Raw genomic sequence first — 23,127 nt, forward strand, 5'->3', positions numbered from 1 at the left:
GTGTTTCTCCCACTCGATGTAATTGTATCTGACACACAATGTATCTTAAAGTCCCTCAGCAGTCTCAGTTGCCCCAGGCTCTCATTCACCCCATCTAACCACAAGTCTGTCACTGCAATCCATCTACACATCAGTATTCATGTACTTGTTGATATAGTGAATGATAAACACTATAAATATTTTTGTTGTGCATAGTGTTGTAGAGTGAATCATTGACTTACATACTAGCATGTCTCAATTGTTGTTATTCAGTCTATTGTTTACAGTTTTTCATTGTTTCTTGTTTCTTGTCATAAAATGTAACTTACCCTTTATGTGAGATTTATGATTTGTTCCATCGGAGGAGCCTGTGTTAAAGTCTTGTATCCAAAAAAACTTTCTGTCTTTCTTTGTTTGATAAGTGCTTGTTTGACTAATCTGATGTGGTCAAAATGATTGCCTTGAGTGCAGTGATTCAGTCAGGTTGAGTTTTGTGGATCTTTATTTTATGGTTTGATTAATAGAGACATTTTAATGGCACAATGCATGGTTACTTTACAATCACGCTTTGATCATTTTTTATGAAGTGTCACATGACTCAAATATTTAATAAATACAAAAATACACATTTTAAATGCTGTAACTATGTTTTGCATATTGCTCATGATTGTACATTTAGTGATATAATATTCTTAATAAATGTTACATTCTTTGGGAAAATCAACATTTACTATATAACTTCTCTTTAATACAATTGCTTTTTATATATAACATATACTTGGCCTGTTTTGCTCAATAATAGTACAACAGCACTCACTAAATACTGTATGCTCAGACAGCTATGATGGCTTCTATCCATTGATTATAGTTAACCCAGTTTTAAACATACAAGTATGTACATACAAGTACAAATATATATATATATATATTTATGTGTTGTACCACAGTATTGTTTAGGTCAATATCTTTTTGTTGTATTGACACAAATCTTTTTGACAAAGATACCGTAGTAACATTTAGAGACAAGAACAGGACTTATAGAAAGACAATTTGACATAGCAAACCACAGAGACAATTGGCAAACAGCTCAGTAGCACAGAATAGGAATTGCCATATAATTCTTTCTTTTTTCTTTTTTTTTACAAATCCCTTGAGAGGATTTATTGCAGTTCACTTGCAATAAAACATAGGGTGAGTAAACACCAGCACACCTATTGCTCACATTATACATTTTTAAGAGTTAAGACTTCTACTATTAGGCCTACCATAAAATCATTTTCTTCTTACACACTCAGATACTGTACATCAGCAGCAGTGACAATGTGACCATACCTATTTTTTCCAACAAACCACTGATCTATAGAGATATGTTTCATAGTGAGACACCTGTATTCACTGTACAAGACAAGAAACAAAGACACGTCAACTGCAATAGCAGTCAGACTTGTTGAATAGGCAAGGTCCATTTAGTCACAGGCACATCCAAATACATTCTAACGTGTTTTCTGAATAACATTTGATTGATGTTCTTATAATATTATAATATTATTCTTTTAACAACATGAATACACATGTACTACAATATTGCAACGTCTCAAAATACTTTCACATTATCGACACCTTACCTTGACTATATGTAACTGCCCTCAATAAATACCCATCTTAAAGTATATAACATATTTTACTGGTCTATATAACCAGCAAGATAGTGCAATTGTTATTTTTTGTATGTAATGTATGAACAGTTATTCATCACAACACAACATGGTTACTCAGAAGATACAACTTGGTTTCAAGAAAAGTATACACCATCCTGAGGAGGTCTCTATGGCTTACCTGGCTTATTCTTCTCAGCTTTTGATTCTCCATGTGTAGGAGTCTGTGTCTGGGCTTCCACCTTAGTCTGATCTGTTGGCTTCGCCTGGACCCCTCCTTGTGTTGGAACCGTGCTCTGCTCAGTCTTTTGTGTTTTATTTTGCCAGTTTTTGTCTGTTTGTGTGTGTGTCTCCAGTGTTTGGGCCTTGGGCTGCTCCACAGGCTTGTTGGATTTGCTGCACAGATCTTTCATCTCCAACAGTGCCTCCTCAATTACTTTTACGAAGGCTGAAGAAGACGTCTCAGTGCTCTCTCGGAAACTGGACACACAGAAGATGATGTAGTCGGATTGGGGATTGTAGCAGGCTCCGTACCCATTAGGAACTACTGGTCCATAGCAGCAGAACATCTCAACTGTTGTTGGGACCTAGAGGGAAGATCAAAGAGTTAGTTTTGTCGAGGTTACATGTTTGCATGTAGTATGGTATTAAAGTTTATGATAGTAGTACCTGACTAGTGGACAGAATAAATTGGTTACTGGTCAGATAGGTCTTGTCTGTGAATATCTCTGGTTTCTCTATCTTCAGCTCCTCTGAAACTTTGTTCAATCCTAATAAATGATTGTCTATCGCCATTCCTGTAATTGCCTAGAAAAACATGATGCATTAGACTAACTTAGTGACTGTCTAATCACATTTTGTCACTGCTTATCAAAAATGGTAGCTAGATAAATTAAGTTAATCTTACCAGGATAGTGTATTTGGTCTGAGCAGATATAGCTTCTCTTAACTTCTCCATCTTCTCTTTGTCCTAAATAAGTCAATAGCAAGGTCAATGACAATAAGTCACAAATGTATCTTCAGATAAAAACTGATATATTTAAGTTCAAAACTCACACTGAGACTTAATTTTCCATCAGTCATTGCTTTGACGAAGGCCAAGGCTTCCGGAGTTGCAGAGCGTATGTTGTCTACTCTTCCTCCCCGGAAGCGACGGATGGAAGCACTCTCATAGGTCGAAACAGGTCTCCCATAACACCTATGGTTTTTTGAGTGGGTTCATTATTATGGTCGGTTTCTGAGATTTTAACTATTAGTTCTGTGAATTCTGACTCATGGTAGTTTTACATATTTGGAAATGCTTACCTGTAGTAGGCCAGCTGCAGAGCCATCTGTATGAATGCATCCGGACTCATCTTCTGTTTTTTGATCAATTCTTTCCCATAACCAAGGAACTTGTGGACATTCATGTCCAAATTCCTTGTAAGCCTAAGTAAAAAAAAAAGAAAGAAGATATCATAATAACAGTGTTAGCACTTCTTGCTTTGCAAGGTGTTTGTTTGGTATACCTTTTTTATGTACCTTTGTAGTTTTTCGGTGGAAGAGGAAAGGAGGTTGTTAATTTCCGAAGAACACTTCCAGCGGAGTCTTCTTGGGGCAGGCAGCTCGCTCACACTGTCAGCCCTCACCATCTTACATGGGCTCCCTTTCCTGTGGCGGTAGAGGCATTGGAGGACAGAAGCCATAACCTTAAATCCTTCTGCCAAAACCAATCAAATCCAATTGATCAATCCAAAGTACATTCATTCCACAATTAATTTTTGAATTAAGTGTATAGGTTAAGCTTCTTTTGCAAAATGAATGTATTTATTATACATATGATTGAATACACAACCACACACACCAGGGAGGCCCCAGCCTGGAGACCCAGCACAGGGTCACGTTAGCACCACTCTCCTGAAAACACCCCAGGCAGAGAGTGCAAAGCAATCCTAGCTACAACCAACAGATTCACTTATTATACCGACTGAACGCAGTTACACATAAACATCAATCCCATGTCATTTCAACTCAAACATGATTTCTGTGTTGTTTCTACTTAGATTTAACCAATTTTATTTAAGAGAGTGACCTGGATGTATAACTCTATAGGATGTGGTGTATTCATGAATTACCTAATTGAAGTCCAACAGCCTTCAAGTCCACTGTCCAATTTGTGTCTTTTCAACAACAGATTAACTTGACTCACTTTGACAATATCTCCTGTATTTTGAGAATAAATCAGAGCTTAAGAACTTACATATATTTTAGCAGATACTCTGAGCACTGCACTAAGACGATTCCTTCAAAGGGGGAGTGTTCGCATACTACTCCACAGCAACCGTCAGACCCTACAACAAACTGAAAAGTCACAATGGTTTTAATGAGTCAGCAATATGAAGACAATTTAGATTCCTCTTGCCATAATAATTCTAAATGACAATCTGATTAAATGTTTTTGGTTAGTTTTGACTCAGAATGGAGAGAAAGGCCCCTTAGATACATTTTTACATTCAAACAACCTTGCGCAATTTATCTGTTATTTGGTGATTTGGTGACATGAATGATTTTATCCAAATAAAAGTTGAGCTTCAATGAGCTTCACTTATGTACCTTTTTGAATACATTGCTTTGGATTTCAGTAAGGAATGAAATGGGATGCCTAAAGCCATCATATACGCTCTTTCCTTCAATGATTGGGGATGATATTAGCATTAGGGTTTAATCCCTTTCTTTGACCATTGGCCACCGTTACCTGCAAGGGCTTGTCGTACCAGCGGTTGCCGCCGTTCTTGGCACCTCCTCCCCCATGCAGTATCAACATGGCGCGGTCGGTGTCTGTCAGATCCGACCCACTGGAGGTGTCCAGACACACCAGGCACAGACAGCGCTCAATCATGTCTAGAGAGTCTCTGTTTGTAGATTCTGAACCCAAGCACAAACATTTAGAAGCAAAAGTCATGCTTTCTGTTACCTTCAACCCTTGATCTGATCTCCTGTAGGTATCACTCTGATGAACACTGGCAACCAGGTCAATATTTATTCACCTAATACACCTGTAAAAAACAGATGTATTATTCATGAGGATCAGAGACCTTTTATCAGTAGACTGCGAGACGCTGCCCACTCTGTCCTTCCATCTGACGTGAGAAGGCCAATGGGAGGGAGTCGTTCCTCCTCATTGTCAGCCATCTTGACGATCTTCTCCAGCTGAGTCAGCAGGTCTTTCTCATTCAGCCGACGGAAGTTGATCACCACATCCAGCACAAAGAACTGGGGGTGAGAGATGGGATGGAGGTATAAGTGTGTGTCGGGTGGGGGGGGGGGGGTCATTATTTTAGGGTAGCAGCATTACAACTGAAGATCATCTGCTAAAACCCATCCATCTCTGTTGTCTGGAGCTAAAATGTATTATGTTATGGCTTGCAGTTGCTTTTGCGTCCTTTCCCCCCACATTGTACAGTCCAGCAGCTGGTTGTGTGTCTTAGAACTGTTGTGTTATTAGGAATGGGATATTTCACCAGATGGACTCGGCAGTGATGATACAGCTCAAATGTTTTCCTACCAGATATTTTACAGCACTAGTGGGAGAACAAATTAATTTATTAACACCATGGGTCCTTTCAGAGTGGTTAGTCTCTCAAATGCCTTACATGTGACAGATTGCTCCATCAAGGGCACAACAGTGTTACGATACATTTGTGGCTTATTGTTACAAACCTTTCAGGTTGTCGCAGGAAGACTTCTCTTATGGTAATTTCAATGCCAACACTGAAGGTTGGGCTGATGACATATTATATTGATACGCACTCATTGCCTCATACATGCTATAATAGTTTTTGTGGTTGTTCATCACAGTGTAGTCAATGTATGTTTTCTGACCGAACCTGATTTCCGTCAAACACGGACATGCTTAATTAAATGAAAGATTGATGAGTGGGGGATAACATTGTTGTTCAAATGTATTAATGGGCTGAGCATTTCACTTTGTCTACTGAAAAACAACCCTGTTAATTCAATATGTTGCATGCACCAAAGCTAATCTTAGATTGTGCCTATTGTTTCAATCCCAGTAATGAAACTCTTTTAAAATGAAGAGGAGTATCTCTGCCTCCTCCCTTTATGTCTTACCTGGTTCTTGCAGGCTACGATAATGTGCTCAGGTTCAGTCATCACACTACTCTCCTGGGCCACCAGCGTATCCCTCTTAGTCCCTGGCAGGCGGTAGGAGGTGAACAGCCTTAAGTATTGCTCCATACACAGGGGGGTCCCAGACAATTGGCCCCGGGCATAGTCCATTGGCAGTGCTCGCCTGTACCACGCTCACAGTGAAACACACACCCAACCCACACACAGACACCCAAAGACACATGGACAACCAAAGACACACACACGCACATCCAAACACACACATGCACAAACATGCATGCACACCCAAATACACACATTTAGGCACACAATACAGACATTAGTTCCATCGCAGCTCCGGTGATACAGCTGGAGTCTGTTAAGTGCCTCAATGGTATGTGCAATTAAACCCTTGAGTGTACATTGACTTACCCATCGAGTAGAGTCTTGTATTCCAAAACCCCAGAAATAAGATGGGCAGCAAACCTAGAGAAATGCAATAAAATCAATACCACCTGTAGAATTAAAAATGGATCAAAGGTATTCAAGTTAGGCCTGTCTCTTGATGAGCGTTTACTGATTATGGCCTTATGTGTGAATAATGCTCTTTCTGAATGGACCAGGCTTCAAATCAATAACACAACAGCATGTTAGCCTAACCACAAGCCTTGATCCGTTAACCTATGCATTGGCCTCCCTGGTCTCTCTGGCCTTGGGTGATGATGCCATCTGTCACTGACATTGATAAAAAGTTGACAATTTCTGCCAAATATCATCCATGACAGCTGATTTTCTGTGTACACTCTGCCAGCCTATGAATTCTAACCAAGGGAGGGTTTGGCCAATAATACTTTGAAACACTAAATCAATGAACTGTGAACACCTGATTGACTTTAAACTATCAGATAAACGTATCTTTGCCCATGAATAGCGCATACTCTTAGTGTGGTCGATTCAGTACCTTAGAGAGTCGATGGGAGCCTTGAAGTTCTGCTTTGGGAAAACCATAACAGGACTGGAGTTGACAGGCAGAGCCAGTCTATTGTTCAAGTACATGTCCTCGAGCCAATAGTCATACACCTGGGAAACAGACATTTACTTACTTTATAAAAAGTGACCCAAACTTGAAAACATCCATAATCTTCTTAAACAGCACAACCAAATACAAACACACTTACAAAACGAAATGTCTATTCGAGATGGTGGATCGTTATCTGTCATAAGATTTACCCAGTTGGCTTTGTTTTCCCTCCTCTCCAAGAGTGTTGTCTGTAACAGCTCCCCCACACCACCTGGGGATCCAAACTTCTCCACAATGTTTTGGGTTCGCCTGAAATCCTCCTCGTTAACCAGGTGTCTCACACACCTCAGGTACCTGTCCAAGGTCTCCCTCAGCGCAGGCACTGGGAGCTTGGGCAGACCCTGACCAAACATGGGGAAGGGTGATTTCACCAAAATGGTCCATGTTTTCATCAATATTTAACCACAATGGCAATTATGCCAACTCCAATTAGATTAGTTTTATTCTCTCACATCCCATGGCATGTATCCATTAACTAGTGCCTTTAGTGTGGTTTTCATTTCAGGAGTTTATTCTGAGAGTGGAATTTAATTATGTATATCAACTGCTTAAAGACACATGAACAATAGATATTCACAGACTGCTTGCTGCTGCTGTGGTACATCCAATTTTTATAAGACAAGCTACATTTTGCATGGTAAGTTGAAGAGCTGTACATTTTATAATTGGCCCATCACTGACATTGATTTTTTTTGTCCTTGTTTTGTGTATGTGTAAAAATGTATGGATACCATGACAAGCAGAATGATAACGTGCAGTATAAATAATCATAATATTTGAATACAGTCTTTAAATAAAATCATTGTCATTCAAACATGCTTACAAAATATGTCTACAATAATCATTCTTCAGGAAATTGAATATATTATTTGACATTTTCGGGTAAAATAGTGTTTATTTACATCGCTGTCCCATGGGTCTTTCGATTGTTCTCGGTCTGTAACTGGCATGCTGGAAGTTTGGCAGGTCAGTCAAGCAGGGAGCAATTCTTTTAGGAGGCGATCCACTCTCCGTATGTTTGAATATAATAGATATGGCATTAATATTGATGCATGTTGCTCTATCTAACACGTTACGCCAACAATATCTAACACGTTACGCCACCAATATCTTAACCGACATAGAGTTCTCGTCACATTTTGCTTCTATATCTTTATTAACTTGACTTAAGACACAGGTTTTATGCTTTATTACTGAGTGTGTTTAGCTACTACATACAATTTTACTAAACAATTGACCTTTCAACAAAGTTATGAGGTTTCGGTACAATTTTCACTGAATCAGTTTCAAGGATTAGTAAAACATGAAAGTGTATATTTTCTCACTTACTAGGAATAAAAATATCCCGATTCCTTGGGATCTTCAATGAGTCCAAGTATAATAATCTTGTATATCCATTTGCCATAAAGACATTTTTTTATGTATATCCAGATGTTTCCAGAATAGGATCACTTTCTTCCTGTCATTCTCAGCATCCCCCGCATGGGAAGCCCACTGTCGCTCCGTTAACTCAGGAGAGATGCTGAGGGTACCTACTCCAGCCCTTTTGGCGACCAGGCTCCTCCCCATTCTGAGTTATTCGCATAAGTTTATTTAGCAGTTTGCGTCTTCAGCTCACCTTATATTAATGGAATCTAGATGTAGTCTTTACAGTGGTATGCTGAGTTTTACTTAGAAGGTAGGCCTATACTTTAGCTCAATCAAATGAGGCTCAGCGGTGCGTCTCTTTCCTCAAATGGTAGTTTTTACGCCCGCGTGAACGTAGGCTACTGTATGTGAGCTCGTTAGGCTAGGCGACAGTAGACCTTATACATATTTACCATATTTGTCATGTTTAAAGAACTAGAAAATCAAATTGAGAGTCATCTGAACATTTAGGTGCAATGACCAAGCCTTGGTCAAAATTAATTGTTTTATTGATTTCTTATTTTCGAAAGACGGACTTAAGATGCATTAACTACAGACTTTCCGAACAAGAAAATATAGTATTTACCGAGTGACTGTAATTACCGTAGTATTTACAGTAATTACATTGTGTTATTATAGTACACATTTATGTTTTTAGGTCAATAATAACCACATCATTATTTGAGAAAAAAATATTTTTTCTGTGCACCCTTTTCACTTTCTAGGGAACTTTTACATACGTTTATTTTGGGGATATATTCTATTGTTGAATGAATGCACACAAGCTCTATAGCCTATGTTTTCGTCTACTGTACTGTTATTTATTTAGATCAGATAGAGCTTGTGTGCATTCATACTCACATTTCACTGTAAATGTTGGTCTATTTATCTTTTAGATGTGATTATAATCGTTTTCTGTCCAAAATAATTGTTGGCTTGACCATTAACTTGTTGAGTCATTTTTATTAACATTGTGACAGGAAGAGAGAGGAAGGATGGTGAACATTTAAAGTTGATTAACAAAGTAAACTATTCGTGACAAGAAAAGCACACACAGCAGCTGACAGTTTCACATACTCTCAATTTAATTATGTACAACAATATACATATGTACACTTGAGATTGTATGATACATTTAGGCTATGCATTCCCGAAATAAAATCTAAAAGAATATACAGAAGAATACAACCAATTAGACACAGATTTGTTGCTCCATCTCAGTTCCATGTATTTTCATCCTCATGAAAGTGTCTTGTGACATATTGCATATTGATTTTAGCAGCACAACTCTGGGAAAATAAATATTTAGATTATATGATACTTATAGACATACATTTATTGGTTATTTTCTTGACAAAATATGTATAATTTACACAGAAACTCTGAATATGACATGGAATCCATTTTGATACATTGATTATGAACAGAGAATAGCGTTTACAAATCTTTTACGACACTTTTACGCATAGATGAATAACGATTTCAGTGACTAGAGGAGTCCACTGTGAATGCAACTTGAGATGACACTGTCCAAAGGGATTTGTCTTGCGATGCAGGGAATTGTTCAGGAGTTTTCTGGTTACACAATCGTTATTAGATTATGTATGGTTAGATCATTGGAGTTCGAAATGTATTACATCGCTGCATGGGCACTTTGTTTCTAGTTTCTACCAGTTTTTGTTAATCTGTTTATGCATATTCTCCTCCTGAGGATTCTTCCTCGGAGTATGGCCGGTGAGCAAAGGTTTCAATGCCGTTTTCGTCAACAGCGGTACTTAAACCCTTCCTTTTTCTCTTGCGGTCTTCCATCTTAATAGTATCATAGAGTCCGGTGGGGCCATCTTCCAGTAGGTTGTCTCTCTCTGAATAAGACGGTTTCATCTGGCTCACGTTCTTTAGAATTAGGAGTGCCGGTGCATACAGTACGTTGGCGAGCCCCATGCCTAAATTGAGTTTAACAAAGCCTAGGTCATGCACTATCTGTCCGGCCACCACTGGCCCCAAGGAGTATGCCACGCAGTAAGAGATGTCTGCTATAGCATACACGCTGCCATACACTGACACATGGCGGACGTCCACCAAGAAGCCAAGCGTGGGCAGCAGCGCAGTGTCCACAAGAGCGATGCCGAAGCAAATACCACACAGTGGGATCATCAGTTGGCCAAAGTTCTTACACGCTGGTACTGTACAAGAGCTTGCGCCGATGACTACCATACCTATTGCCCCGTAGAACCACTGCAAGTGAGGGTACTTTTCTGCCAGTTTGACGGTTAAATATACACCCAAGACGTGTGGGAAGAAGGCGGGCAGCCAGGTGAGGCCGATCTCCCACTGGGTAGCGTGCATGGTGTCCTCCATCCAGTTGGCGATGGTTGGTTCCAAGAAGGCCAGAGGGATGTTACAGGTGGTTAGGGCACCCGCCACCACGGCTATGTAGGGGTCAATCATGAGTTTGTACATTGGGGTGCCCACGGGCATGTTCTCCCTAGTTCTGTTGGAAAAGGGCTTTAACACAGTCAGGCACAGGATCCCGTCGATTAAGCAGATAGCGGCCAAGACAAGGAAGGGCACTCGCTTCCCTGCGAACTCGTACAAGACACCACCAAAGGGAGGCGCCACAAGGCTCCCAAAAGAGATGAATGCCAAGGCTATGCCTAAGGCTCTGCTCCTCTCCCTCTCTTCTGTGTACTTATCCGCGATCATGGCAATGCCCGAAGTGTCCGCGAACGCAGAGCCCAGGCCCTGCATGCTGCGCGCCAAGAACAGAGTCCAATAGTTTTCGGCAAAGGCAAATATCATGGTGGAGAGAAACATTATATTCAGTCCGATGAAAAGTGGAATGTCATACCCAACTCGGTCAATGAATGGGCCACTCAATGGATTAATTAAAAGTTGTAGTATCGCTTTAGACGCAAAAAGCACACCTATCTGTAAATCGAAGTTGCCTTTGGTTACTTTTGTGATGTTGGACGAATTGGTATGTCTTAGGTGTTCGCTGGCGTAATCAGCCTCGTGCTGTAGATCTGCAAGGTAATCAGGTATGATTGGCACAATAACCATGTAAAGCATGTTGTCCAACAAAAGTGCTATACAAACAATTACTAGAATAATCCGTCGCTGTCGGTCAGGATCTTGAATCGCAGTACCTAACTGTTTAGTTCTTTCACTCATCTCGGACAATTTCATAGCGGCAGTGTGTGCCAAGCCCGAGGCACCCTCTGTGGTTCCTTCCGTTTCCATGTTTCCCGTCTCTGTTATTCTGTCTCCAAATAAAACCCACTCTTTACTGTTGTTTGTACTTCTCAGATAAGGCTCTCTGGGTACATGTGTTTGTTTTTTTGTCTTGCTTCTTCATGCAGTAGTTTGAGCTCTAATGAGCTGGTCAACTTTCTCCGCTTTACCTCTACGTCTCCCTTGCGCAGTCCGTCATTGCAATCGCGTTTCCACTCTCGTGACTTGGACGCTTTTTATTCCTGTCGTCCTCTCTCGCCTCATTGTCTTGTATTCCGTCATTCAGGTGACGTGCTGGTCCTGAAAACACGCTCCCTCAATTTTGAATTTTTTTCGCAGCTTTCTCTGCTTTCAGTGCACTTTCAACGTAATTGTGGCCCCTTAGTCTTGAACGCTCTCCGCCGTTCACATTCACTTCTCCAGCCACCTGTAACGTTGCGAAGTGTATGTCATCATCTCAGATCAGCGACTGGTTTTGTTGCCGGTGGTAGGAATGTACTCCTGTGTGTTGACTTCGGAGGTCACCACCATTCATTTCAAGGGTTTGTGACGTACTCCTTGCTTGCCACCCAGTGGTTTCTTATAGCCTACTGCACTATGTGCGTCTTTTGTGTTAATTCCAAGCCAGTGCCTTTGTCCGACAAGCTCGGAGCCATTCTATTCATGTTTGGTTTCATGCCAAATTATTATAATGAATATTATTGTCTTTGTAGAATGAGATGCGTGGCAGGTATTTTGGGGTTTACATCGCCCACGGAAACTATTTCAATGTAGCCTATATGACCATTTGGAGCAATTTCTGCATTTCTTCACTTCTATATGGTATTTTCCTTAGGCTACAAGATAACTTTTGGTTAAAGCAAACGAAGCAAAGTGCGCATGGACTGAAAAATAAGACAATTTATGATATTAGGTTAGTTTACATCCAATGAACCTAAAATATATTAGTCGAATCATCACCGATTTGAAAATCAGTGGCCGTGTATAGCCTATTTTTAAGACAACATTTTGCACAATTCCTAATAACTTTCGAATGGGATTCCATTGAACGTCGTGGTTCCATATAGACTGCTTGTTTAAATGTTCTTTATTGTTGACATTACATTTTGAATAACTTGATTAAGTTGCGTTATACGACATTAGTTTGTCTTTCTCTGGTTATAATGTGCTATTGAAGTGGCTCAACTGTTTTGAGAGGTTCATACTATTCAGAATAGGCCAATGGGTCTTAAAACAGGCTCAAGGCAGAGCAAGGGTCTGCTGCCATCTGTTGGCAGAGACATAAAGGCTCTTTGACGCATTTTTTACATCCATATACAACCAAATAAATTGCATTATTTGAGCACGAAGGACATCTAGTGGCGGCGGACGGATTTGCCGTGAAATGTAAAGCTATCTAGTGGAGTGCCAAAAAATGACTTTCTGCCCAAAAATGATTCGCATTCGTGGGCAATATATTTATACTGGTAAAATGACTGGGTTGGTTATAATCTAAGGCACAGAGCAGGTACAGTCAAATATTGCAGAGTCATAATGATAATTGCAATAGATCCATAAATTCAATTTTTTTAAAGCAGATGAGCTACTGTAGACTAGCTAACATTGACTCGACGGGCACGGCAGATGTTTGTCTATACGTAGCTCTAGCGTAGAAGATCCCTGTGCAAGCAAACAGGATCGACTTAGGTGGGTAACGTTAGCACTAGCTATAGCTTAGCAAACAAACTATCGTGATTCAACTCAGCTTCAGTTAGCTCTACCTATCTTGCTGAAAAATATATCTGGACAAACATGCATCTTGAATTGTAGATTTACATGACAACACGGGTTATTTATTTGAATGAAACACAGTCAGGAACAAGAAATAACGTTAGTCCCATCGCCAATAAACTAAATCATCACACATTCTACCGATGCTAGATACAGGCAGGATACGTTAGCATTGCTAATAACTGTGTTGTTAGCGACAACATCATACAGCTTGCGGTTGTGATGAACCTAAGGTCGGAACAGCACCTCTTTTCAGCAACAGCTAGCAAATCCTGCTTTACATTGTACCAGGTTTTCAAAAACTCTCCTCGGTGACATGGTCCGAGCAAATTAATACTTTAGCGTCGTACTTAATAGGGATATTCCCATAGATAAACATCAGCCATGCCTGTGTAGTGTCTTGTTCTTTGGGAAGATGGTGAAAAGTGTCAGGATTCCCGGTACAGCCTGGAAAACTGCATTTACGGCGCTTCATTTTCAATATCTTGAAAACTTTCTTATTTGTAATTCCTGTGGATGTACAAAGCAGCGCGCAGCTAGCTAAAAAAGTGTCGGAGATCTACGCGACCTCCGTTTATGTTCCTTAACCAGAAAACCAGAGGGCGGGTAAATGTAAATTTTGGGGCGTGACAAAGTTGATGCAAAGTTGTGACGTCACAACTTGCACTGTTTCAAAAGCTAGCGTTTGCAAGTTGCAGTTTCTAAAAGTGAAATTTTGATAGGAAAGAGGTTCCAATGGACTTCGAGGTTCACTGTATGTCTATTTTACACACCAAATTGTCATTTTTCAACTATGACAAGGTAAAATCTGTTTTGCAATGAATCGCCCCTTTAAGTCGACCAAGCATCAATAGGCGGCTGCATATATGAAAAAACAAACACCTAACCCTAAAAAAATTCTAACAAAAGGTTTTTCAGCTGTTTTTTGTAGTAATAGGTGTCCTTAATAACATACTAAAAGTTTACCAAAGTGTGACCACTACAAAGGTGTAATTTTCAAGATGGCGTCCAAGATGGGATGGAAGCCCTTAAAATATCCTAACTCCTTCATTATTTGACCTAGCCAAGTAATTTTCGTGTCTAACCCCATGTTTTCTGGGTCTATGAATCCAATGGACTTGTCTAAATTGCACTGATATGATTACATACTTATGGAATACATGAGGTTGTGAGATTACTGTAAGGTTTTATCTTTGTTTGGGGTGAACCAGAGGTGTAAACGATTAAGCCTGTCACGTAACTCCTACTCAGTACGTGTTTTTGGACACATACCCTTTTTTTTGCTAAAACATAGACTTGACATTCAATGTAAAAGTTTATTCTGAATTAGCCCAAACAGAGGCCTGTGTGTGAACCCTCTAAAATGGTCACTCATTTCAATCTGAATAAGGTAATACATATGTAATGCATACTAGATGTTTTTGAGCATATAGGTGACATTATACTAAACCCAACAAAACTAAATTCACAATTTCAGCAATTCAGAAGATGGTGGAAGAGAATACTGACATTTGATATTGCTTACCTCATTGAAATGTTGTTGGCAGCACAGTGTATACCATTTTGCTCAAACAAAATTCATCCATGACTACGTAAACCACCCACCCCCCCACCCCTCCTCCCTGGGAATAGTAATTTTCCCGCAGTCTTGCAACAGCAGGGGCTCCACCATCAAAGTTGCCCAAGACCGAATCATTGAACCTGCTTTGCTGTTCCAACGGTTCCTGATCATGTCGAAAACTGAACAGTTTTCACTGGAAGATGTAATGATCTATGAGCTCATTTCCTGCAGCGCTGTTCGAAGGAAAGGGAATCTTCCGTATAGCCAACACGCCCCAACTAGCGCAGGCAGTCACTGAGTTCTCAAGCAAGAAATCTAACAAAACTGTCCTGGATTCCATCCCACCAACTGAGTCCAATGTCCTTGATGGTGGCTCCCTGGTTCACCGCTTGGCATGGAAAAAGGGTGACATTTACAGTGCCATTGCACAGTCATATGTAGACTTTACCATACACCATTATGGTAAAGCAACAGTTGTGTTTGAAGCGAAGGTCCTTCCATCAAAGACAATACGCATCAGAGACGTAGTGAAAACACTCACCCCATCGTTAACTTCAATGCAGAGACTGAGTTTCTGGGAAGAAAGGATGATTTCCTTTCCAGATCTTGCAACAAACAAGGACTTATCAATCTTATAACCGAGGAGCTGGAAAAGAAGGGCTGCACTGTTATCAATGCATCAGGTGATGCTGACGTGGACATTGTCAAAGCTGCAGTCAAGGCCTCAGAACATCACCCCACAAGATTTATTGGGGAGGATACAGACTTATTCTTCTCCTCTCCTCTACTACCTCTACAAAGCTACTAAAGTGTACAACATCAGTGAGATGAAACACGTCCTGGGTAGTGACTTGTGTTCCCAGTTGCTGTTTATTTGCACGCATTTTCTGTGTTGGCAAACAGACAGCATTCCAGAAACTTGTGAATGGTGAATCAACCATCCAGTCCTGTGCGTGCAAATGTATTTCTGTTCACACATCAAGCAAAGAATGTCATAGAGGACCATGGGACCAAGGCAATGGCAGTGTTGTTTGGCGGAAAGAGTACCGATTCACATGCCTCTTTGCGCTAAAACCTTTTTAGCAAGAAAATCGTTACCGCCAAATAATTTGTTACCCCAGAACATCTGCCTCCATCTGAGTCCTCAACCAAATACCACTGCCAAAGAGTTTACTTCCAGATCATGGTGTGGATTGGAAAGGTGGCACCCCTGTTTTGACCAATTTTACAGTTACACACAGTTCTAATGAATTTATTCTTTATTGGAATCAAAAGAATGGTTATGAACCACAGAAACCACCAACACTAGGCAAAACGATATGAGAAAGGAGAAATATGCAATTACTTAAAGATCCTGTAAAGTGGAATTGAAAACGAGTTTTAAGTTCACCACACCACAAAAGAATGTGTTATTACCCATCCAAATTCGAATGAAAAAAAACACAGACAAGTATGTTAAATAAGGCTTTGAAATCGTGAAAAAATCAGCACTCTTCTCTGCTTGAGACTGGGGGGGCGTGTCGCCTGAAGGAGCCGAAGCTCCGCCCCTCGCTGCCTACCTACGACCTAGATAATGGACGCTACGTCAAGCCGAACAAAACAGTATAGAATTAGAATTTATTTGTTCAATGAGTGAAACATACAGATGCATATAAATGAAATGTTCCCGAGCTGTAACACAGGAGTAAAAATGGACACCAGAGACAGCAGACAGTGAGCTCTCCAACTACTTCTAGCACATTAGCTACCATTTCACCAAAATACCATAATTCTACACCGAGTAGCCTAATATCAAGTTAGCGGTTTGCACTAACTCATAGCAGAGATACCTCTGGAAAAGTTCCATCCATCCATCATCTTCCGCTTATCCGGGGGTCGGGTTGCGGGGGCAGCAACCTAAGCAGGGAGGCCCAGACTTCCCTCTCCCCGGCCAATTCCACCAGCTCTTCCTGGGGGACCCCGAGGCGTTCCCAGGCCAGCCGAGAGACATAGTCCATCCAGCGTGTCCTGGGTCTTCCCCGGGGCCTCTTCCCAGTGGGATGTGCCCAGAACACCTCACCAGGGAGGCGTCCAGGAGGCATCCTTATCAGATGCCCGAGCCACCTCAACTGGCCCCTCTCGACGCGGAGGAGCAGCGGTTCTACTCTGAGCCCCTCCCGGATGACCGAGCTTTTCACCCTATCTCTAAGGGAGAGCCCGGACACCCTGCGGAGAAACTCATTTCGGCCGCTTGTATTCGCGATCTCGTTCTTTCGGTCACTACCCACAGTTCGTGACCATAGGTGAGGGTAGGAACGTAGATCGACTGGTAAATAGAGAGCTTCGCCTTTCGACTCAGCTCCTTCTTCACCGCGACGGACCGATGCAGAGCCCGCATCACTGCGGATGCCGCACCGATCCGCCTGTCAATCTCACGCTCCATCCTTCCCTCACTCGTGAACAAGACCCCGAGATACTTGAACTCCTCCGCTTGGGACAAGATCTCCTCCCCGACCTTGAGGTTGCACTCCACCCTTTTCCGGTCGATAACCATGGCCTCAGATTTGGAGGTGCTGATTCCCATCCCAGCCGCTTCGCATTCGGTTGCGAACCGCTCCAGTGAGAGCTGAAGGTCACGGCCCGATGAAGCCAACAGGACCACATCATCTGCAAAAAGCAGCGACCCGATCCTGAGGCCACCAAACCGGACCCCCTCAACACCCTGGCTGCGCCTAGAAATTCTGTCCATATAAGTTATGAACAGAATCGGTGACAAAGGGCAGCCCTGGCGGAGTCCAACCCTCACCGGGAATAAATTTGACTTACTACCGGCAATGCGGACCAAACTCTGGCACCGGTCGTACAGGGACTGAACAGCCCCGATCAGGGAGTCCGGTACCCCGTACTCCCGGAGCACCCCCCACATGAGCCCCCGAGAGACACGGTCGAACGCCTTTTCCAAATCCACAAAACATGTGTAGACTGGTTGGGCGAACTCCCATGCACCCTCCAGAACCCTGCCGAGGGTATAGAGCTGGTCCACAGTTCCACGGCCAGGACGAAAACTACATTGCTCCTCCTGAATCCGAGGTTCGACAATCCGACGGACCCTCCTCTCCAGAACCCCTGAATAGACTTTCCCAGGGAGGCTGAGGAGTGTGATCCCCCTAAAGTTGGAGCACACCCTCCGGTCCCCCTTTTTAAAGAGGGGAACCACCACCCCGGTCTGCCAGTCCACAGGCACTGTCCCCGATGTCCACGCGATGTTGCAGAGTCGTGTCAACCAAGACAGCCCTAAAACATCCAGAGCCTTAAGGAACTCCGGGCGGACCTCATCCACCCCCTCTGGAAAAGTTATCTAGTATAATTAAAACAAGCACACAGAACTGAGTGATGAACTGCTGGCGGTGGTGGATGGTCCAGGTGCGACCGGAGGAGGAACGGCCGGGAGGGCAATGCTCGGTACGGCTCCGCGCTGCAAGAGAAGCTGTGTGTCCCTGAACCCCGCCTGTCTCTGGTCCATGTTAAAATTATCCACCGTGAAATGGTCACTGCAGAGGCGGCTGTTTGAGTTTATACAAAGCTTTCCATTAGCGTGGCTCTTCACAAAATCAATCCACCTATTTTTCCTTTCCTCGTCAATAGGGAAATTAAATAGCGCTGCAGCGCAGCTGAAGTTCTTTTATCCAGGGAAGATGCAGTTGCGGGTGGAGGGAGACATCCTGAAGCTAGCTAGCTAGCTGATGTAGGCTACAATAACAGTACAGCAGGAGGAGCCATTCAGTGATCTGACGTAGATGGGTCAAAATGACGTAGATAGGTAATTTTTTGGCTCCGCCCATTAAAACCTGATCTGAAAACGGAAGAGAAACTGTTCTATGGTCTAACTCCACATTTTAGTGCGACAAAGTTTTCGCACTTTGCACATGCTTTCAGGAACTCATTTCACACGTATATAATGTACAGAGAAGCAAATCATTGAATTTGCTTTACAGGATCTTTAAGGAAAATTGTACTTTCGCATAAATATGCTTGTAACCAATTGCTTTAATAAAAATTGTACTTGTAATCACTTATCTATCATGCAAATATGCTCATTAGAATATTACATGGACAAAACACATATCAGGCACCAGTATTCCTGGTTTAGGAGGAATACAAAGGAGTAATGGTAATTTTAAGGACCTGGCGGCCGCCATTTTGAAAATGGGGCCTTTCTTGGAGACAAACTTTGGTTTTTTGGTTTTTAAACAATATTTAGCTTGAAAGGTAAGAAGTTAAAGCTTAACGTGAAATCAGTAAATCAGATGAAAACGTGATACGATTATTTTTATCAATATTTGAAGTGGCATTTTCTCAGAATGTTAGCTAAAAACCGGTCGGGATTGGACACAGTGACGCTAAGTCATTTGTAACGTTAACGTTAAACTGTTTATGCAACTCCGCGTCAGCATTATGTTTATTTACTTGGCTAGCTAGCAAATGGCAGCTAAGTTATACTGTCAGAATTGCTAGCACGAATAAGTAAAAAAAAAAATTAATGACAGGTGATTCATGGCATCTTTTCTTCTCTAACCGGGATGATCTTGTCAATAACAATGCTATTGCAGTCAGAAAGAGAGAGAGCGACAGGGCAAGTGTGAGAGCGAGGGCATTTCCCTGCATGAGAAATAATGAGCCCCCCTACATGGTCCAGGTAGCTAAGTTAGATGTTAAGGCAAAAGAGTTCCTCACGTTCAGAGGCTGTTCAAAGGTTGCTCACGTTCTGAGCTTCTCGAGTATTCTGGCACACACATTCCATGGTATGTATCGTGAAGTTCATAATATTATGATCAATTATCATACTCACAAAACAGTATAATCAGATTAGACACAAGGATTGTCACTTAACATTTATTTTTGTCCTTTACACCTGTAGCGGGGTTTGCTCGTTTAAAGATAGAAATACTTAATTTATCATAAAGTCTGGGGCACCACCCTAATATTGGTTTAGGACATTAGGGAATCCTATGTTTAATATGTAATAATCAGTCTCATCTTTAGGAATGAATTCGTTCTAAGAGTAGAGCCAATCATAACATCAGTGAACACGCACGTCAAAATATCTTTACAATGAATTTATTCAAGTAAGGTAAACAGATCTTATGAAAAGTTGGATTATGGGTTTGATATGAGAGATTGGTTTCAATGAACAGAATGAAATGGTCTAACTTAAAGAAAGGCAGAAATTGTACAGTCAGTGATTACATCCTTACAAATCATAAACAGAGCTCACGCCAATGCCATGTCGAGGAGGAAAGAGCGTTAGCCATAGTTACGTTTGATCAGGGGTTGATCAATGATGTTGAGGGCGGTTTGCGCCAAAGGTCCATTTGAAGAATCTGAAGTCACAGCGCGGCTGCGCTGGGTCATGTGACTGAGTCTGCGGGATCTCAGTGAAGTCGCATTTGGAATTGCGTTTTTGGTTCTTCTGTTGAAACGTCCAGATAGTGTCGCGATCACTATAAAGTTGAATCTCAGGAGAAGCTTGGCGACGTCCTTGGAACGCCAATCCTGATGGCGTTCATGCCATGGTCGGTTTCGCTGGAGTCCGAGATTGATGGTCATCTTAGGGCTTTATACAGTTCGAGGGAGGACCCGTCTGGGGTCAGATGTGGATTGGGGGAAGCTGGGTTCTCAACTCCCCCCTCCTTCCTTCACACCTACCAAAGGTGTGATCTGATCTCTGGATGATCATTCGATGGTTCAAATATTGTTCTGGACATCTTGGTACAGTTACAAAATATAGTTGAATGATTGTTTTATTATGATAGCTTCGTGTAGATACCAAGAATGACGTGGTTATCTTTCAGGAAGAAGGAGTTGTTACTAGAATCAAGATTTCAGTGAACACAACATTAAAACAAAGTAACAAACATAACACAAATATCCCTCTCATAATTCTCCACCTTGTACTCTTGTGGTAAAGTCTCAAGAACTTTCCTCAAAAGTTCTGATCAAGGTATGTTCTTTGTTCAAATCGCCGCCGAAACGGATAGCAAATGGTCGCTGGAGACGTGTTGTCTAAATCAGGCCCTTTGAAGCTTGCAAGCTAGCAGGAGGGCTGATTTGGTAGATTGGGGAGGTCCCCCCCCCCCATTCTATGGTTCCTTTGCATCGGCGTTTGGTGGGTAATCAGCATACTGAGGGTGTCACAAGGGCTGATTCTGATGTGATTGAATCACTCTTCAGGTGTGGCAAGATGTTGGCTCCGTGTGGTCTTGTGGACCTCACTACATCCCCCCGGATGTCAACTTTCATAGACCGTCGTCGATGAAACTGTTGACATGAAGACAAGAGAAGAAAGACCACAGCAGCGTAACAGCATGTCACCCCCCCTCCCCAGACATTGGCATGGCTATGAGTGATTAAGCTATGACATGACATAGGAAAAGGTTGAGAGGAAATTATTGAAACAAAAAGAGGCACTTGAAGTGGCTTACAATGGCCGTAGCAATTGAAGCTTTGTGACTAGGGGTCTAGATGAGGGAAAAGTTGTCGGCTTTCCAATCTTTTTAAATCAAACTAGTTTCAATAAACTCATTTAGGTTATGGTTACAATTGACTGCCAAAGACGTATACAAATAACAAATAAAGGTACAAGGTAATTATAGTACATACTTTACACAATTATAGTTACTAAGTAGCTTCTTGAAGTCAACGTAACTAAACCACATTGATGAACTGCATCTAATAATGTAACTTTAGTTTGGCAACCACTGTTATTTTAAACACAGTTAGCTGCGGGAATAGTCAATGCTTTTTTCGACAAGCTATATCGTGGTGGCATAATAGGTTACGTGTAGAAACTGCATTGTTTAGTTGCTTCTAAACAAAAGTCCTTCAGGACTAATCACTACTGTCTGTTTCCCTGAACTAGACATGTGCACCAACGTATTAGTTGGTTGGTTAATTCACTTAACCAAATAGCTACACTATTAAAATAGGGGCTATAATAAAGGCTCTTATGCTACTTTCCTTGAAGAGCTGGCCGAGGCAGATTACAACGTAAATGTCGGGGAAGCGGTGTTTCTGAGCACGCGCGTACCTCCGGTCAAACCTAGCTGCTTCCTTTGAGCTAGCTGGTCCCACACACACTAGCAGCTATTTCACGAAAAACAACTGAATACGCACACAGCCACTGTAGCCCAGGCACAGTAGTATTAAATACATGGTGCTACATACAGTTAGAGCTCGCTCTATTTTAACAGTTCGTTTCACAAAAGTTACGATTGCTCATTTCAATCTATCTTAGCCTCACACGGGGCGCCAATATGTAGCGGGGTTTGCTCGTTTAAAGATAGAAATACTTAATTTATCATAAAGTCTGGGGCACCACCCTAATATTGGTTTAGGACATTAGGGAATCCTATGTTTAATATGTAATAATCAGTCTCATCTTTAGGAATGAATTCGTTCTAAGAGTAGAGCCAATCGTAACATCAGTGAACACGCACGTCAAAATATCTTTACAATGAATTTATTCAAGTAAGGTAAACAGATCTTATGAAAAGTTGGATTATGGGTTTGATATGAGAGATTGGTTTCAATGAACAGAATGAAATGGTCTAACTTAAAGAAAGGCAGAAATTGTACAGTCAGTGATTACATCCTTACAAATCATAAACAGAGCTCACGCCAATGCCATGTCGAGGAGGAAAGAGCGTTAGCCATAGTTACGTTTGATCAGGGGTTGATCAATGATGTTGAGGGCGGTTTGCGCCAAAGGTCCATTTGAAGAATCTGAAGTCACAGCGCGGCTGCGCTGGGTCATGTGACTGAGTCTGCGGGATCTCAGTGAAGTCACATTTGGAATTGCGTTTTTGGTTCTTCTGTTGAAACGTCCAGATAGTGTCGCGATCACTATAAAGTTGAATCTCAGGAGAAGCTTGGCGACGTCCTTGGAACGCCAATCCTGATGGCGTTTATGCCATGGTCGGTTTCGCTGGAGTCCGAGATTGATGGTCATCTTAGGGCTTTATACAGTTCGAGGGAGGACCCGTCTGGGGTCAGATGTGGATTGGGGGAAGCTGGGTTCTCAACTCCCCCCTCCTTCCTTCACACCTACCAAAGGTGTGATCTGATCTCTGGCTGATCATTCGATGGTTCAAATATTGTTCTGGACATCTTGGTACAGTTACAAAATATAGTTGAATGATTGTTTTATTATGATAGCTTCGTGTAGATACCAAGAATGACGTGGTTATCTTTCAGGAAGAAGGAGTTGTTACTAGAATCAAGATTTCAGTGAACACAACATTAAAACAAAGTAACAAACATAACACAAATATCCCTCTCATAATTCTCCACCTTGTACT

The 23,127-nt window shown here is 41.7% G+C and overlaps 2 protein-coding genes across 2 annotated transcripts; both read right to left on the reverse strand.

Moving 5' to 3' along the window:
- Positions 1–899: 899 nt before the first annotated feature.
- chata (choline O-acetyltransferase a) lies at positions 900–8,329 on the reverse strand. The gene is made up of 15 exons (XM_062463376.1): positions 8,152–8,329; positions 7,725–7,830; positions 6,972–7,163; positions 6,703–6,821; positions 6,174–6,227; positions 5,745–5,925; positions 4,709–4,886; positions 4,369–4,538; positions 3,874–3,974; positions 3,156–3,284; positions 2,940–3,062; positions 2,691–2,832; positions 2,542–2,604; positions 2,304–2,441; positions 900–2,221 (listed from the first exon to the last, which is right to left on the reverse strand). Exons 2-15 carry the CDS (start codon positions 7,770–7,772, stop codon positions 1,805–1,807), a joined length of 2,055 nt encoding a protein of 684 aa, XP_062319360.1. The 5' UTR covers positions 7,773–7,830; positions 8,152–8,329; the 3' UTR covers positions 900–1,804.
- Positions 8,330–9,211: 882 nt separating this feature from the next.
- Positions 9,212–11,934, reverse strand: slc18a3a (solute carrier family 18 member 3a). Its single transcript, XM_062463380.1, has one exon. The coding sequence runs from the start codon at positions 11,467–11,469 to the stop codon at positions 9,919–9,921; it is 1,551 nt and encodes a 516-aa protein (XP_062319364.1). The 5' UTR covers positions 11,470–11,934; the 3' UTR covers positions 9,212–9,918.
- Positions 11,935–23,127: the final 11,193 nt, after the last annotated feature.

The sequence above is a fragment of the Osmerus eperlanus genome, chromosome 6 (genome assembly GCF_963692335.1).
Source record: "Osmerus eperlanus chromosome 6, fOsmEpe2.1, whole genome shotgun sequence".
Lineage (NCBI taxonomy): Eukaryota > Metazoa > Chordata > Actinopteri > Osmeriformes > Osmeridae > Osmerus > Osmerus eperlanus.